This window comes from Ceratotherium simum, chromosome 6 (assembly GCF_057802395.1).
Source record: "Ceratotherium simum simum isolate JZ-2026a chromosome 6, ASM5780239v1, whole genome shotgun sequence".
NCBI lineage: Eukaryota > Metazoa > Chordata > Mammalia > Perissodactyla > Rhinocerotidae > Ceratotherium > Ceratotherium simum.
The window spans coordinates 89,310,832-89,326,000 of NC_141905.1; the positions used below are offsets into that span (position 1 = coordinate 89,310,832).

Genomic DNA, 15,169 nt, shown 5'->3' on the forward strand with positions numbered 1-15,169 from the left:
CCATGCTGTGGCAGCGGCTCACGTAGAAGAACTAGAAGGACCTACAACTAAAATATACAATTATGTACTGGGGCTTTGGGGAAGGAAAAACAAAAAAAAGAGGAAGATTGGCAACAGATGTTAGCTCAGGGAGAATCTTTCACAGCCAAAAAAAAAAGTCTGTTCATATTCTCTGCCCACTTTTTGATCAGGTTGTTTCTCTTTTTGTTGTTAAGTTGTATGAGTTATTTATGTATTTTGGAAATTAATCTCTTGTTGGATATATGATCTGCAAATATTTTCTCCCCGTTGGTGGGTGGTCTTTTTGTTTTTTTCCTGGTTTCTTTTGCCTTGAAGAAGCTTTTTAGTCTAATATAGTCCCATTTGTTTATTTTTTTCTTTTGTTTCCCCCACCTGAGTACATGTGGTATTGAAAAAGATGCTGCTAAGACCGATGTCACAGAGTCTGCTGCCTATATTTTCTTGTAGGAGTTTTATGGTTTCATGTCTTACATTCAAGTCTTTAATCCATTTTGAGTTAATTTTTGTGTAGGGTGTAAGATAATGGTCTACTTTCATTCTTTTGCATGTGGCTGTCCAGTATTCACAGCACCATTTAATGAAGAGACTTTGCTCTCTCCATTGTATGTTCTTGGCTGCTTTGTCGAAAATTAGCCGTCCATAGATGTGTGGGTTTATTTCTGGACTCTTGATTCTTTTCCATTAATGTGTGTGTCTCCTTTTGTGCCAGTACCATGCTGTTTTGATTACTATAGCTTTATAGTATATTTTATAGAGAAGTCAGGGAGTGTGATACCTCCAGCTTTGTTCTTTTTTCTCAGGGTTGCTTTGGCTATTTGGGGTCTTTTGTTCCATATAAATTTTAGGATTCTTTGTTCTATTTCCATGAAGAATGTCATTGGGATTCTGATTGGGATTGCATTGAATCTGTAGATTGTTTGAGATAATATGGACCTTTTATTTATTTATTTATTTATTTGGGTGTGTGAGGAAGATTAGCCCTGAGCTAACATCGGTTGCCAATCTTCCTCTTGTTGCTGAGGAAGATTGGCCTGGGGCTAACATTTGTGCCCATCTTGCTCTACTTTATATGTGGGACACCTGCCACAGCATGGCTCGATAAGCAGTGCGTAGGTCCACACCTGGGATCCTAACTTGCAGACCCCAGGCCGCCGAAGCGGAGCACACGAACTTAACCACTATGCCACCAGGCCAGCCTCAATATGGACATTTTAACTATGTTTGTTCTTCCAATCCGTGAACATGGAATATCTTTCCATTTCTTTATGACATCTTCAATTTCTTTCAATAATGTCTTATAGTTTTCAGTGTATAGGTCTTTCACCTCCTTAGTTAAATTTATTCCTAGATATTTTATTCTTTCTGTTGCGATTGTAAATGGGATTGTATTCTTGAGTTCTCTTTCTGCTAATTCGTTATTAGTGTATAGAAATGCAATTGATTTTTTTATTGTGAAATTTTTGTTGTACATTATTGCTTATCAGTCACCATATACGTGCATCCCTCCACCCCTTGTGCCCACCCCCCCACGCAATTGATTTTTATAAGTTGATTTTGTACCCTGCAACTTCACTGTAGTTGTTATTTCTAATAGTTTTCTAGTGGATTCTTTAGGGTTTTCTATATATAGAATCATGTCATCTGCAAACAGCGTGAGTTTCACTTCCTCCTTTCCAATTTGGATACCTTTTATTTCTTTTTCTTGCCTTGTTGCTCTGGCCAAAACCTCCAGTACTATGTTGAATAGGAGTGGCAAGAGTGGGCAGCCTTGTCTTCTTCCTGTTCTCAGAGGGATGGCTTTCAGTTTTTCACCATTGAGTATGATGTTGGCTGTGGGTCTGTCATATATGGCCTTTATTATGTTGAGGTACTTTCCTTCTGTACCCATATTATTGAAAGTTTCTATCATAAATGGATGTTGGATCTTGTCAAATGCTTTCTCTCCATCTATTGAGGTGATCATGTGATTTTTATTCCTCATTTTGTTAATGTGGTGTATCACATTAATTTGTGGATGTTGAACCATCCCGTGTCCCTGGTATAAATCCCACTTGATCATGGTCTATGATCCTTTTAATGTATTGCTGTATTCAGTTTGCCAGTATTTTGTTGAGCATTTTTGCATCTGTGTTCATCAGCAATATTGGCCTGTAATCTTCCTTCTTTGTGTTGTCCTTACCTACTTTTGGTATCAGGGTAATGTTGGCCTCATAGAATGAGTTAGGAAGCATTCCATCTTCTTCAGTTTTTTGGAATAGTTTGAGAAGGCTAGGTATTAAATATTCTTCGAATGTTTGGTAGAATTCACCAGAGAAGCCATCTGGTCCTGGACTTTTGTTTTTTGGGACGTTTTTGATTACTGTTTCAATCTCTTTACTTGTGATGGGTCTATTCAGATTCTCTATTTCTTCTTGATTCAGTTTTGGGAGGTTGTATGAGTCTTAAGAATTTATCCATTTCATCTAGATTGTTCAATTTGTTGGCATATACCTTTTCATAGTATTCTCTTATAATCCTTTGTATTTCTGTGGTATCTGTTGTAATTTCTCCTCTTTCAGTTCTCATTTTATTTGAGACTTCTTTTTTTCTTAGTCTGGTTAAGGGTTTGTCACTGTTGTTTATCTTCTCAGAGAACCAGCTCTTAGTTTCATTGATCCTTTCTACTGTTTTTTTAGTCTCTATTTCATTTATTTCTGCTTTGATTTTTATTATTTCCCTCCTTCTGCTGACTTTGGGCTTTGTTTGTTCTTCTTTTTCTAGTTTGTTAGGTGTAGTTTAAGATTACTTATTTGAGATTTGTCCTGTTTGTTGAGGTGGGCTGGTATTGCTATGAATTTCCCTCTTAGAACCACTTTTGCTGCATCCCTTAAGAGTTGGTATGTTGTATTTTCATTTGTCTCCAGGTATCTCTTATTTCTTTGATCCATTGGTTGTTCAGTAGCACATTGTTTAGTCGCCACCTATTTGTGACTTTCCCAGCTTTTTTCTTGTAGTTCATTTCTAGGTTCATAGCATTGTTGTGAGAAAATATGCTTGATATGATTTCAATCTTCTTAAATTTATTGAGGCTCGCCTTGTTTCCCAAGATATGGTCTGTCTTTGAGAATGTTCCATGTGCACTTGAGAAGAATGTGTATTCTGCTGTTTTTGGATGGAATGTTCTATATATATGTATTAAGTCCATCAGATCTAGCGTTTCATTTAAATCCACTATTTCCTTGTTGACTTTCTGTCTGGATGATCTATCCATTGATGTAAGTGGGATGTTGAGGTCCCCTACTATTATTGTGTTGCTGTTAATATCTCCGTTAAGTCTGTTAATAGTTGCTTTATGTACTTCGGTGTTCTTGTCTTGGGTGCATGTATATTTATAAGTGTTATGTGCTCTTGAGGAAGTATCCCTTTTATCATTATATACTGCCCCTTTTTATCTCTCATTGCCTTTTATCTTGAAATCTGCCTTGTCTGATTATTTATATGTCCACACCTGCTTTCTTTTGCTTGCCATTTGCTTGGAGTGTCGTCTTCCGTCCCTTCACTCTGAGCCTGTTTGTCTTTAGAGCTGAGGTGTGTTTCCTGGAGGCAGTATATTGTTGGGTCTTGTTTTTTAATCCATCCAGCCACTCTGTATCTTTTGATTGGAGAATTCAATCCATTTTCACTTAGAGTGATTATTGATACATGAGGGCTTAATACTGCCATTTTATCTCATTTTCCGGTTGTCCTATATTTTCATTGTTTCTTTTCCCTTGCATTCTGACTGGCATTCTGACTGCCATTTCAGTTTGGTGGTTTTCTGTGATGTTTTTCTCAGTTTTCTCTTTATTTATGATTTGTCACTCTGCTCTGATTTTTTGTTTAGTGGTTACCATGAGGTTTGTATAAAAGATCTCATAGATAAGATAGTCTGTTTTCTGATAGCCTCTTATCTCCATTAGCCTAAGCAGATTCCATCCCTTCCCTCTTCCCCTTCTGAGTTATTGTTGTCACGAATTGTTCCTTCTGTGTTGTGAGTTTGTGACTAAATTGAAACGTTTATAGTTATTTTTGATACTTTCCTTCCCTTGTCTTTTATAATTGTTTACTAACAATTTTAACATAATTGTTGTATCTACTCTATATCTATATCTATAATATATCTACTCTATAATATGTCTACTCTGATATAGAGCTGCAGTTTTCTGATTCTATCTATTTATCTCCTTGCTTAAGGTTTTGTAAACCTTTGCTTTTTAGTTTCATATGGGAGGGCTCCTTTTCAACATTTCTTTTAGGGCATGTCTAGTGGCAGTGAACTCCCTCAGCTTCTGTTTGTCTGGGAAAGCTTTTATTTCTTCATCGTATCTAAAGGATAGTTTCACTGGATAGAGTATTCTTGGCTGAAAGTTTTTCTCTTTCAGTATTTTGAATATATCATTCCACTCTCTCCTAGCCTGTAAGGTTTTTGCTGAGAAATCCGCTGCAAGCCTGATAGGGGTTCCTTTGGAGATTGTTTTCTTCTGCCTTGCTGCCCTTAATATTTTTTCTTTATCATTGACTTTTACCAGTTTTACTAATATATGCCTTGGAGAAGATCGTTTTGCATTGATGTAATTAGTAGTTCTATTGGCTTCATGTAGTTGTAAGTCCAGTTCCTTCCCCAGGTTTGGGAAGTTCTCAGCTATTATTTCTTTCAAGAAGCTCTCTTCTCCTTTCTCCCTCTGGAATACCTACAGTCCTTACGTTGCTTTTCCTAATTGAGTCGGATATTTCTCAAAATATTTATTCATTTTTTAAAATCTTAGTTCTCTCTTCTCCTCCACCTGAAGCATTTCTATCCTCTGAATCACTAATTCTGTCCTCCATAATGTCAGCTCTATTTTTTATGGATTCTAGATTATTTTTTATCTCATTGTGTTCTTCATATCCAGAATTTGTTTGGTTTTTTTAGAGTTTCAATCTCTTTGGTGAAGTATTCCTGCTGCTCATTAATTGTATTCCTGAGGTCAGTGAACTGTCTTTCTGAGTTTTCTTGTAACTCCTTGAGTTTCTTCTTGACAACTATTTTGAATTCTCTGTCATTCCGATTGTAAACTTCTCAAGATTGGTTCCTGGAGACTTGTCATTTTCCTTCTGCTCTGAAGTGCTACTGTAGTTCTTCACAGTGTTTGATGAAGTGATCCTTTGCTGGTGCGTTTGTGGTTGTATCACATTGCAGGTTCCACCTGCCACTGCTGGGGTGGGGGCAGGAGCTGTTTTCTGATCCTGCCCCATCTGCTGGAAGTTGTGCCAGTAGGGCTTCACTGCATTTGCGCACTGGGCAGGTCACGCACACAGAGGCCAGGCGTCTGTGCCCTGCTGGTGGGTTGCTCTGGAGCCGGGACCACTGCACTCAGCAGGGGACTGGCTGAGCTGGTGTCCTAGGCGGGGATGAGGCGCTTTCTTTTATGTGCTGGCCGGCTTTACGCTCGCTGGCAGCTCAGTTGGGCTGCTGCACTTGGTGGGGGCTCCTTCATGGGGGCTGAGCTGCCACCACTCGGTGAGGAGCACTCCCACTGGTGAGGCCGCCGCGGCATAGTGAACACTCCCACAGGCCAGGCTACAACTCTGAAAGCATTCACGCAGGCCAGGCTGCCCCCACCTCCTCTTTCGTCATGCTGGCCACTTTGTGAGGACCCATGACGTGGACTGCTGCCGCCAGTGGGGTGGGGGGGCGTAGGGGCAGGTGTTGTGCTCCCCTAGTTCCACTACTTCCTGGGGATCCGTTCCCCCCACCTTCAGATGCATGTCTGCGTGGATCTCTCACATGTCCTGTTTGCTGTGCAGGGAGTTCTCTCCTGGTTAATAAATGTCCATGCACTTTTAACTTAAAGAACAGAGACAAAGGGCACAACTCACTTTGCCGTGATGCTGACATCACTCCTGTAATATTTATTTTTACTGACATGATTGTACATATAAAGTTCAGTAAGAAATACTCACTGCATTTTTCTCCTGACCATTATTATGTCTTATTTCTAAGAATAATTGTGTTATGTAGCGGAGGGAGGAACGGAAAGTGATCCTTACCACATGTCTAGTGTGCTGGGCCCGGCGCTGTGTTGTTCAGACATGTCACCCTCTCTTCTTGTTCTGAACAGTGCAATCATGACGGGGTCCTACAACAACTTCTTCAGGATGTTTGATAGAAATACACGGAGAGATGTTACACTGGAAGCTTCCAGAGAGAACAGCAAGCCTCGAGCCAGCTTAAAGCCTCGTAAAGTATGTACAGGTGGTAAGAGAAAGAAGGACGAGATTAGTGTGGACAGTCTGGACTTCAATAAGAAGATTCTGCACACAGCCTGGCACCCTGCAGAGAACATTATTGCTGTAGCTGCCACCAATAACTTGTACATATTCCAGGACAGAATCAACTAAGGCAGCGAGCGTGAGGACCGCATCTTGTCCTGCATAGTCGAGCCCAGTGGTTTTCTGTCAGAGCAGGGGCGTCCTCCTCTGTGCAGAGCAGCAGTACCTTCCTGCTTCCTCCACAGACTGGAGTGGGCTACCCTTGCGGAGTCCATGACGCGTCTGCCTTCAGTGAGGTGAGCCTCGGGTGTCGCTGCTCAAGTGAAAACCCGCTCGAAGCAGAATTGACAAACAGTGCTTAATAAAGGCCATTAGTCAAAATAAATGTATTTATTTAAATCTGAGCCTTCCTTTCCTTCCTTTCCATACACCAAAAAATTAAATCCAAGAGAAAAGCTTTTGTCAGATAAAATCTCTTTTTCCCTCCAGCTCTTTTCCCTCCTCCTCCGCCCTCATACTTGGGCCTTCACGTGCACGTGCCATGGCGACTGTCTGCCCTCACCTCTGCTTTCCTCTGAGCCCAGGTGTGCACACCGTTGATGCGTAAATTTGGCCCGAGCAGGCTCAGGCGGCTTTACTCCCCCACACACCTGTACCTACCATCACACCTTCTGGTTTACAACCACTTAAATAAAGCAACACACTGTAAAAAGTGTTTTTAAATCCAAACGGAAGTATCGTCTTTTTATTTGCTTTAATTGCATTTAATGAGATTATGCAGAATTATGCTTTGGAACAATTTGGAAGGCTTTTGTCCTTCATTGGCAGAATGGTGGCACGTGTGCAGGACTTCACACCCTGAACGTAGCTATCCCCAGACTTCTGTGACTTGGTTTTGTTTGTGTAGAAATAGTACATGACACACCAGGTAAGGTCAAGAAAAGCCTTAACTAGACCCCGTCTGAGACAGCAACCTGCAAGGAACAGTCACAGAATTGCTGCTATAAAGTTAACACCTGGTTTCAAGTACACCTCAAGTTCACTGCCATTGAAAACTTACATGCTTTCTTTTTAAAACTTTTTTAGAAGTACTTAGGGGGGATATGCTTTTTAAAAATTGCTAAAATTATATGCATGCTGAATTTCATATTGCATTTCAAGCCAGCAGAATTAAATCATTTTAATTACTATGTGATACCACCAGTACCTTAGTGACTTATTTTAAAAGTAGGATCTTTGATATCAGAAATCAGGATTTCACAAAACAAAAAATATAGAGCTGTAACAATACTAAGTGATTGGAGCTTGCTGTGTGGAATTTCACATATGAACCCAAATCACTGTGTCCTGCAGAGGGTGAGGTGGGAGAGCCAGGCTCATACTGTAGCTCTTGAAATTGGTGTATTATGATTTCTAATGATATAGATATGCAAGGACAAAATGCCTTACCATTGATTACCCTGAATTAATATTAACAGAATGCCACTTAAGTTCATATTCAGTTTAAAAATTGAGAATCTGAAAGTACATTTATTTTAATTTTAAAATAATTCTTATACTGTATATTGGCTGTGACACAATTTAAAAATCTGAGATATGGAACAGACTTAAGTATTAGTCAACCCTGATGCTTAAGAAAGAAGCAGTTCTAGTAAAATAGGATTGTATATATTTGTTCAGCTATTTTGACCAAAAAATTTAATAAATTTTAAGTATTTAACTGGATTTGCACTGTGTATTTGGACAACTTTTTCCATCTTTCCTTTAAAACATATTTCCTACCAAATAGAAAACCAGCCTCTGTGTCTTGGAGGGGACGGCACAGAAGGTAAGGGCTGCGGCATCACTGTGGTTCAGGGGCTGCCACGTGGTCTGGGGTGTGGATTCCCTGGTGTTGTCTTTGCTGGCTCAGGAGCCCCCCTTTATATGGCTCTTCTACCCAGTGTTGTGGTTGTCGGTACTTGAGCTGCTCCCAGGAGCAACTCCCTGTGAGAAGTCTGCACTTTACAAGGCATCCAGGGATTTCTCCCTTGTGTTTTTCCCTTTTATATTTCTGATTCCATTTAACCCTTTTTCCCTCCCAATGAGGTATAAATCCTATGGTTTTCAGACTTATATTTATTTGTTATTTATGAAATACCTGTCATTTTTCTTGTTCTTTTCAAATTTTCCCCTTTTCTCTCATTTAAAGTTAGAGAAATTTTATCTGTTCCTGGAGGTTAAATCTGTGAATTTTTGTCATTGCTTAGAATTTCGTGCTCCTGATTTACTTGAAGCATTAATGCTCTCCAGGCTGATGACCTAGACTAGAGGAACAAGCTTCATTCACATGTGGATTTAGACATGCATTTTCAGAAAAAAATCGAGCTGCTGTAAACCAATACAAGACAAGACTCAAAGTCTGATTTTAAAGTGTCCACAAATCCTTGCCATTAGTGAGTGGAACAGAAGAGCAAATGCTGAGTTTCTGCCCACTCTTCCTATGGAGGGCTGAGGAGCCATCCCCAGAGCTGTCACCTGGTCAGCGTGGTGTGTCCAGCCAGTTCCCTCCTGGGCTGAGCAGAGGGCTCTGCGTTGCTACATTGCTTTCTTAGGAAGAATTGTGTGCAAGTCTTTGCTTAAGGGGACTGAGAAGGACGTCAGAATTGGCACTTAGACTTTTTTCACTTAAACATGTTCTGTTCACAGGCCAGCAGCATCGGCGTTACCAGGGGAGTGTCGGAGATGAGGTCAGAGTAGTGGGAGCCCAGACTGAGGAGAGCCTGGGCAGCAGCATCTTCATGGCTGCCATAGCACAGGAGCAGTAGGTGCCTGTTGTATGCAGACATCGTTCTGCACTCAGAGCCCTGGTCTGAGACCGGGTTCTGCCCTAGGATTGTGTTGGGGTGTTGAGTGGGGATGGAAGTCATTTCCCTTATGAACTGTCCCATCAGTGCTGTGCCAGGGGAGCCTAGAAAGTCAGATGAAAGTTCTTGTGTGAGCTGGTGTGATAAATAACCAGGACTCGGATCCTTGGGCACTCCAGGTGCAGAGCAGACGCAGCGCAGAGGCAGGGAGTTGGAAAGGAAGCCACAGACAGACATCAACCTTTGGGCATCTGCCTGCTGACCTTAGGTTCCTCAACTTACTTGAAAGGCCTGTTCGTGTGGGCAGTCCAGACCTGCCTGGCCAGGCTCTACTGCGCTTCCCTTGGGTCCCATCCTCCACTGCAAAGGGGCTCATTGTGCCCACAGCAGGGGCTGCCTGAGACAGCTGAGCACGTTACCCAACACGGGCTTTCTCTACACAGGAGGTGCTGGAGGCCAAGTGTGGATGCGGTGTACACGAGATTTGGGGAAGGGGCAGCACCTCCTTCCACACACACACAGGGCTATTACAGGCCTGGCCACGGGGAGCATTCGGGTTTGACTGGTATGAGTGACAAGGAGATGGTGACAGTAATGGTGCCAACCCCCTTCTGCCCGGTGCTTGCTGCATGCAGGCACTGGGCTGAGTTTCCCTAAAACCGATCTGGTGGTGGGTCAAAGGACAAACTGCAGCACACGGTCACCGGGGATGGGCTCAGGTTTAAACTCGGTACCGGGGTGCATACAGGATGCTTGCACGCTGTGGGGCTTGACTTTGATCCTTTAGGAACTACAGCGCTCCTGAAGTTGCGAGGAGGGAATCATCGACTGAACAACATCGGAGTTGGGGTCATCTGGGCCTGGAGTCTTAGCTTCAGTCATCTGGACCTCTTGTCTGGCAGCTCAGACCTCCACATACGACCTGAGGTAGGTGCACCAAATGTTTCCCTGAATTCCGTGTCCAGGGCAGGGGGCAGAGTCACACTGGACAGCTCGCTGTTTGAGGCCCTTCTGCTTTCTGGCGTTTGAGTTATCCAAGGCTGACGGACCCCTGGCCTGTTGGATCTCCCGTCTAGTTTCACTCCCCCGCCCTGCCTCAGACTTCATCCCCCATGTGCCGCCCTGAGGCCTGATAGAGCACTCTTATGAGACAGCTTCTGGTCACTTTGATCTCCGAGAACCTCAGGACATTGTGAGTGAATGAAACCTGTGGTTGCTCTGGCCATCATAGTCACTAGTAAGTCACGAAGGTGACTTGTTCAGTTTTCATTTTCCATTTGGTTGTTTGAAAATATCTTTGGTAGTGATATAATTTTCAGTTTTGCAAATCTCATCTCAGGCTACGTAGCTCTCCTTTTCTTAATGTCCTTGAGACGTCATTGTCATTTCTAACGAGCTCTTCTGGGCCGGAAACTCAGATGGATACCCAGTCCCTTGCACATTTGCAAGGGCCTAGCTGTTTAGACACAGAACCCAGGCCGACCCAGTCAGAATGGATGCCCTGGTGCATGGAGGCCACCTCGCTGTGGCCTGGCCCAGGTCCACTCGAGCTGCCCACTGGGCCATGGCCATGAAGGAGTGCAGCTGAGGCCCAGGGTTTCAGGTTCCATCTACATGGAGTCATTACATGACATCAAATCCCTAATGAACCTGTTGGGTGTTTCTCTTGGGTTTACTGTAGCTTTCAAGACAACCGTGTCCTGAGACAGTTCACTGGTTTGCCTGGGAGTTTATTATTGTAAAATTACCTTTGGAAATCTTGAGACATCGTTAAAACGTGTGTTCCATAGGAAGAGAAACATTAACTTGTTATTACAAGAACTTTCAGGGAAAAACTTGTTCTCTAAAATCTAAATATCTGGGGGCCGGCCCCGTGGCTTAGCGGTTAAGTGCGCGCACTCCGCTGCCGGCGGCCTGGGTTCAGATCCCGGGTGCGCACCGACGCACCGCTCCTCCGGCCACGCTGAGGCCGTGTCCCACATACAGCAACTAGAAGGATGTGCAACTATGACATACAGCTATCTACTGGGGCTGTGGGGGAAAAATAAATAAATAAAATCTTTAAAAAAAAAAGAACTTGCAAACCTATATTTAAAAAATAAAATAAAATCTAAATATCTGAATGTAGTATAATTCTATCGTTCTTATTAGGGATTTTTTTAAATTGAGATATAATTGACATAACTATTTAGTTTCAGGTGTACAACACAATGATTTGTATTTGTATATGTTGTGATCACCACAGTAAGTCTAGTTAACATCTGTCACCACACAGTCACAAAATTGTGTTTTGTGATGAGAATTTTTAAGATCTATTCTCTTAGCAACGTTCAAATACGCAGTACAGTATTAGTAACTATAGTCACCGTGCTGTATACTGCATCCCCATGACTTACGTATTTTGTACTGGAAGTTTACCTTTGGACCCCCTTCACCTATTTCACCACTGCCCAGCCCCCCGCCCACCTGCAACCACTAATCTGTTCTCTGTATCTATGAACTTGTTTTTGTTTTGTTTTTAGATTCCACATATAAGTGAGATCATACGGTATTTGTCTTTCTGTCTGGTTCATTCACTTAGCATAATGCCCTCAAGGTCTATCTATGTTGTCGCAAATGGCAAGGTTTCATTCATTTTTATGACTGAATAATATTCCATTCTATATATATATATACCACATCTTAATCCATTGAGCTATCAATGGCACTTAGATTGTTTCCATATCTTGGCTATTGTAAATAATGCTGCAGTGAACTTGGGGGTGCCTGTATCTTTTTGAGTTAGTATTTTCGTTTTCTTTGGGTAAATACCCAGAAGTGGGATTGTTGAATCATAGAGTAGTTCTATTTTTAATTTTTTGAGGAACCTCCATACTGTTTTCCATAGTGCCTGCACCTATTTACATCCCCACCAACAGTGCATGAGGGTTCCCTTTTCTCCACAGCTTCACCAACCCTTCTTGATAAATTTTTTTTTTCCTTAATGTAAGTTTTGAACTGGTAATGCCTGTACAGATTTCAAAAATCTTTAAAAGGATCATAGCAAGGTCATGCCCCACCTCTGACCCTTGTGGGTCATTTTTGTTACTCTCTTCTTGGGCATACTTTGATACATTCCTATTTCTTTGTGCACACAAGGTAGCATATGTGCACTGCTGCGTCGCTCCTTCCACCGCACAGTCGTCTTGCCGTCTCCCCGCAGCAGTTCATGGGGAGCTTCCTCTGCTGTTGGGAGGAGGCATCCAGCACCATGAGAAGCAGGCTCTAGGGCTGGGCGGGCTGATGCTGATGCCACTAGTCCAGGGACAGTGCTTGGAGTAAGAAGGTATTGTTTACTTTACTTATCTTTTTTAATTTTTAAATAATTTTAAACCAGTTGCAGAAATCACACAGAGTTCCTGCATATCCTTCATCCAGCTTCCCTTACGTTAACATCTTAGGTCACATAGTGACATATCAAAACTTGGCAAGTAACAAGACAGCCTATTAGCTCATCTACAAACCTTCTGTGGATTTTCCCAGTTTTCTTTGTAACGTCTTTTTCTTGTCCAGGATCCAATCAGGGACCCACACTGCCTTTAGTTGTCATGCCTCTCTACCTTCCAATCTCCAACAGTTCCTCAGTCTTTCATGACCTCGACCCTGGACGATTTTGTAGAATCTTCCTCAATTTGAGTTTGCTTGATATTTTCTTGTGATTAACCTTCAGTTACACATTTTGGCAAGAATACAGAGATCTTATAGCTTCTCTGTGCATCATCAGGAGATAGATGGTGTCTGCTAGGTTCCTTCACTGTAAAGCTGCTAGTTTTACAGAAATTACTATTTCGTGGGGAGAAACAGAAATACCCTTTTTTGTCAGACCCTTGCCCACTGACGTGAGCACCCCTGATGATTTAGCAGTTGTATTGTCTGCCTGACGGTGACTCCTTCTGTCACCCCTTCTGTATTTATCCGCTGGAACTCTACGGAGGAACTGTCCCTTTCTCCCACTTATTTGATGTCTCTCTCTCTGCACCTGTGGATAGCTGCCTTAGTCTGTGGGTAAAAACCCACTACCACGGTTTTCTTACTCAGCTGTCCCAGTCTGGGCCTTTGGGAGTTCTGCAAGCTGGCTCCTGTGTCCTTTCACTATGCCATCATCTTCTGAGCACTTCCTTAACTTTCTGGTACCACAAATGTTCCAGACTCATATTGCAGTGGAATCAACCACTTTGCCAAGGAGCCCTGGTTTACTGGAGAATGGTGTTAGAAACCAGAATCTGGGTGTTGGCCCGGCTCAGCACTGTTGAGGTCTCACTGCTCCAAGGCCCTTTATTGAAGAGAGCTAGGAATTATATACATGTATACTGACACACACTCTTCTATTCTATTTCTGTATCTCTATATATCTGAAACCGTGAGTTAATGCTAACACCTCCAGTTCACACCCACCAGAGGCCTGACGCCAGCACCCACTCCTGATCGAACTCCTGTCTCAGTGAAACCTGGATCTCTTGCCTGTGAGACTCACGTGCTCACTATTAGCATACACATCGAGCAGCTCCAGGACTGCCAGCCTGTACCTTCACGACAGTCAGACTTACTAGCAAGAGCACAGTATTTGTGTTCAATTTTCCTTCACAGCACCCAGTCCAAACGTGTTCCCAAGGTGCTCACGTTAGTGTTTTCCTTCTCACCCTTCCACGTGGCTTCATTCATTTGTACTAGTTAGGTCTCCTGATTGTTCGTATTCCATTTTGAATTCCCCCAAAATGTTGACTTCATCTATGGATTCTGGCAGTAAGTGAAGCACTGTGTTCTGAGTCAGTCACACAGAGGGCACCCTAGTGCCTCCTTCTCCTTCCCATTCTCCCACTGTTTGTACTGTCACCACCCAATCCTCGAGGTAGCCTGTCTTTCATTTCTGGAAAGTTCACCCCATATTTTTTTTTACAAATGGAAGAGATGTTTTCTTGTGCTTTTTTCATAAATGATAGCATACCATGTATGTTCTATTTTCTTTTTTTGAACACTTTAATTTGTTCACCAGTCTACAGTTTAGGCTCAGCGGGTTCAGTTCCTCTCTCCTCCAAATGGTGTCAACTGGGGCAGATCGCCTGAAGCCAGAGGATCCATGTCAAACATGGGTCACCCACACGGCTGGCAGGTCTTCTCCAGGTAGGCCTCTGCACCAGATGGCCTGGCTTCCTCACAGCACGGTGAGTGGGTTCCAAGAGGCAGGATATAGCTGCCAGTTGAAGGCTGGGCCCACAGAGAGGCCCAGCATCACTTCCTCCTCCTGTTTGCCAAGTGTCCTGAGTCCAGGGGAGAGAACCGAGATGGTGCCTCTCATCTCATCCTGAGGCTGCCCATCAGAGAGCCTGGTCGTTTTTAAAACCCCGTTGCCAACTCTATTTCCTATCTGTTGGGGATACATACACTTTTACACTTTTTTTTTTTTTTTTTTTGGTGACGAAGATTATCCGTGAGCTAACATCTGTGCCAGTCTTCCTCTATTTTGTATGTGAGACGCCACCACAGCATGGCTTGTTGAGCAGTGTGTAGGTCTGCACCTGGCATCCGAACCCACGAACTCCGGGCTGCTGAACAGAGCATGTGAATTGAACCACTACACCACCAAGCCAGCCCCTACACCTTGTTTTTTTTTACTTAAATATATCCTGGGAATCACCATCAGTTATTTCACTGTGGTTTTCTTTTTTTTTAAAGGTTCGTGGCACTCCATTTTGTGGAATTACCACAGCTGATTCAACCAGTCTCCTACGTACAGGAACTTCAGTTGTTTTGAATATCTTATACTTAATACACTAACATTATACTGTAGTTACATCCTTGTACATATACATTTTCAAATCTTTAGAGGTTTATCTTCAGGGTAAATTCCTAGAAGTGGGTTTTAAGTCAAAAGGAACATGAAAGGATAGTTTTTTAAGGTACTGCCCAATTTCCCTCCAGAGAGCTGTACCCATTTGCATTCCTTCTAGCAAACTACAAGTGTCACATTACAGTCTGCAAACTCACTCTGGTTA

At 42.6% G+C, this 15,169-nt stretch overlaps 1 protein-coding gene across 3 annotated transcripts in view; it reads left to right on the plus strand.

Moving 5' to 3' along the window:
* The window catches only part of PPP2R2D (protein phosphatase 2 regulatory subunit Bdelta), a 56,802-nt gene extending 50,107 nt beyond the window's left edge, over positions 1–6,695 (plus strand). For all 3 annotated transcript variants that reach the window (XM_087432876.1, XM_087432875.1, XM_087432877.1), the window contains one exon: positions 6,141–6,695. In XM_087432876.1, coding sequence (XP_087289002.1) covers positions 6,141–6,420 — 280 coding nt within the window. In that variant the 3' untranslated portion in view covers positions 6,421–6,695. The remainder of the gene's footprint in view (positions 1–6,140) is intronic.
* The last annotated feature ends 8,474 nt before the right edge of the window (positions 6,696–15,169 follow it).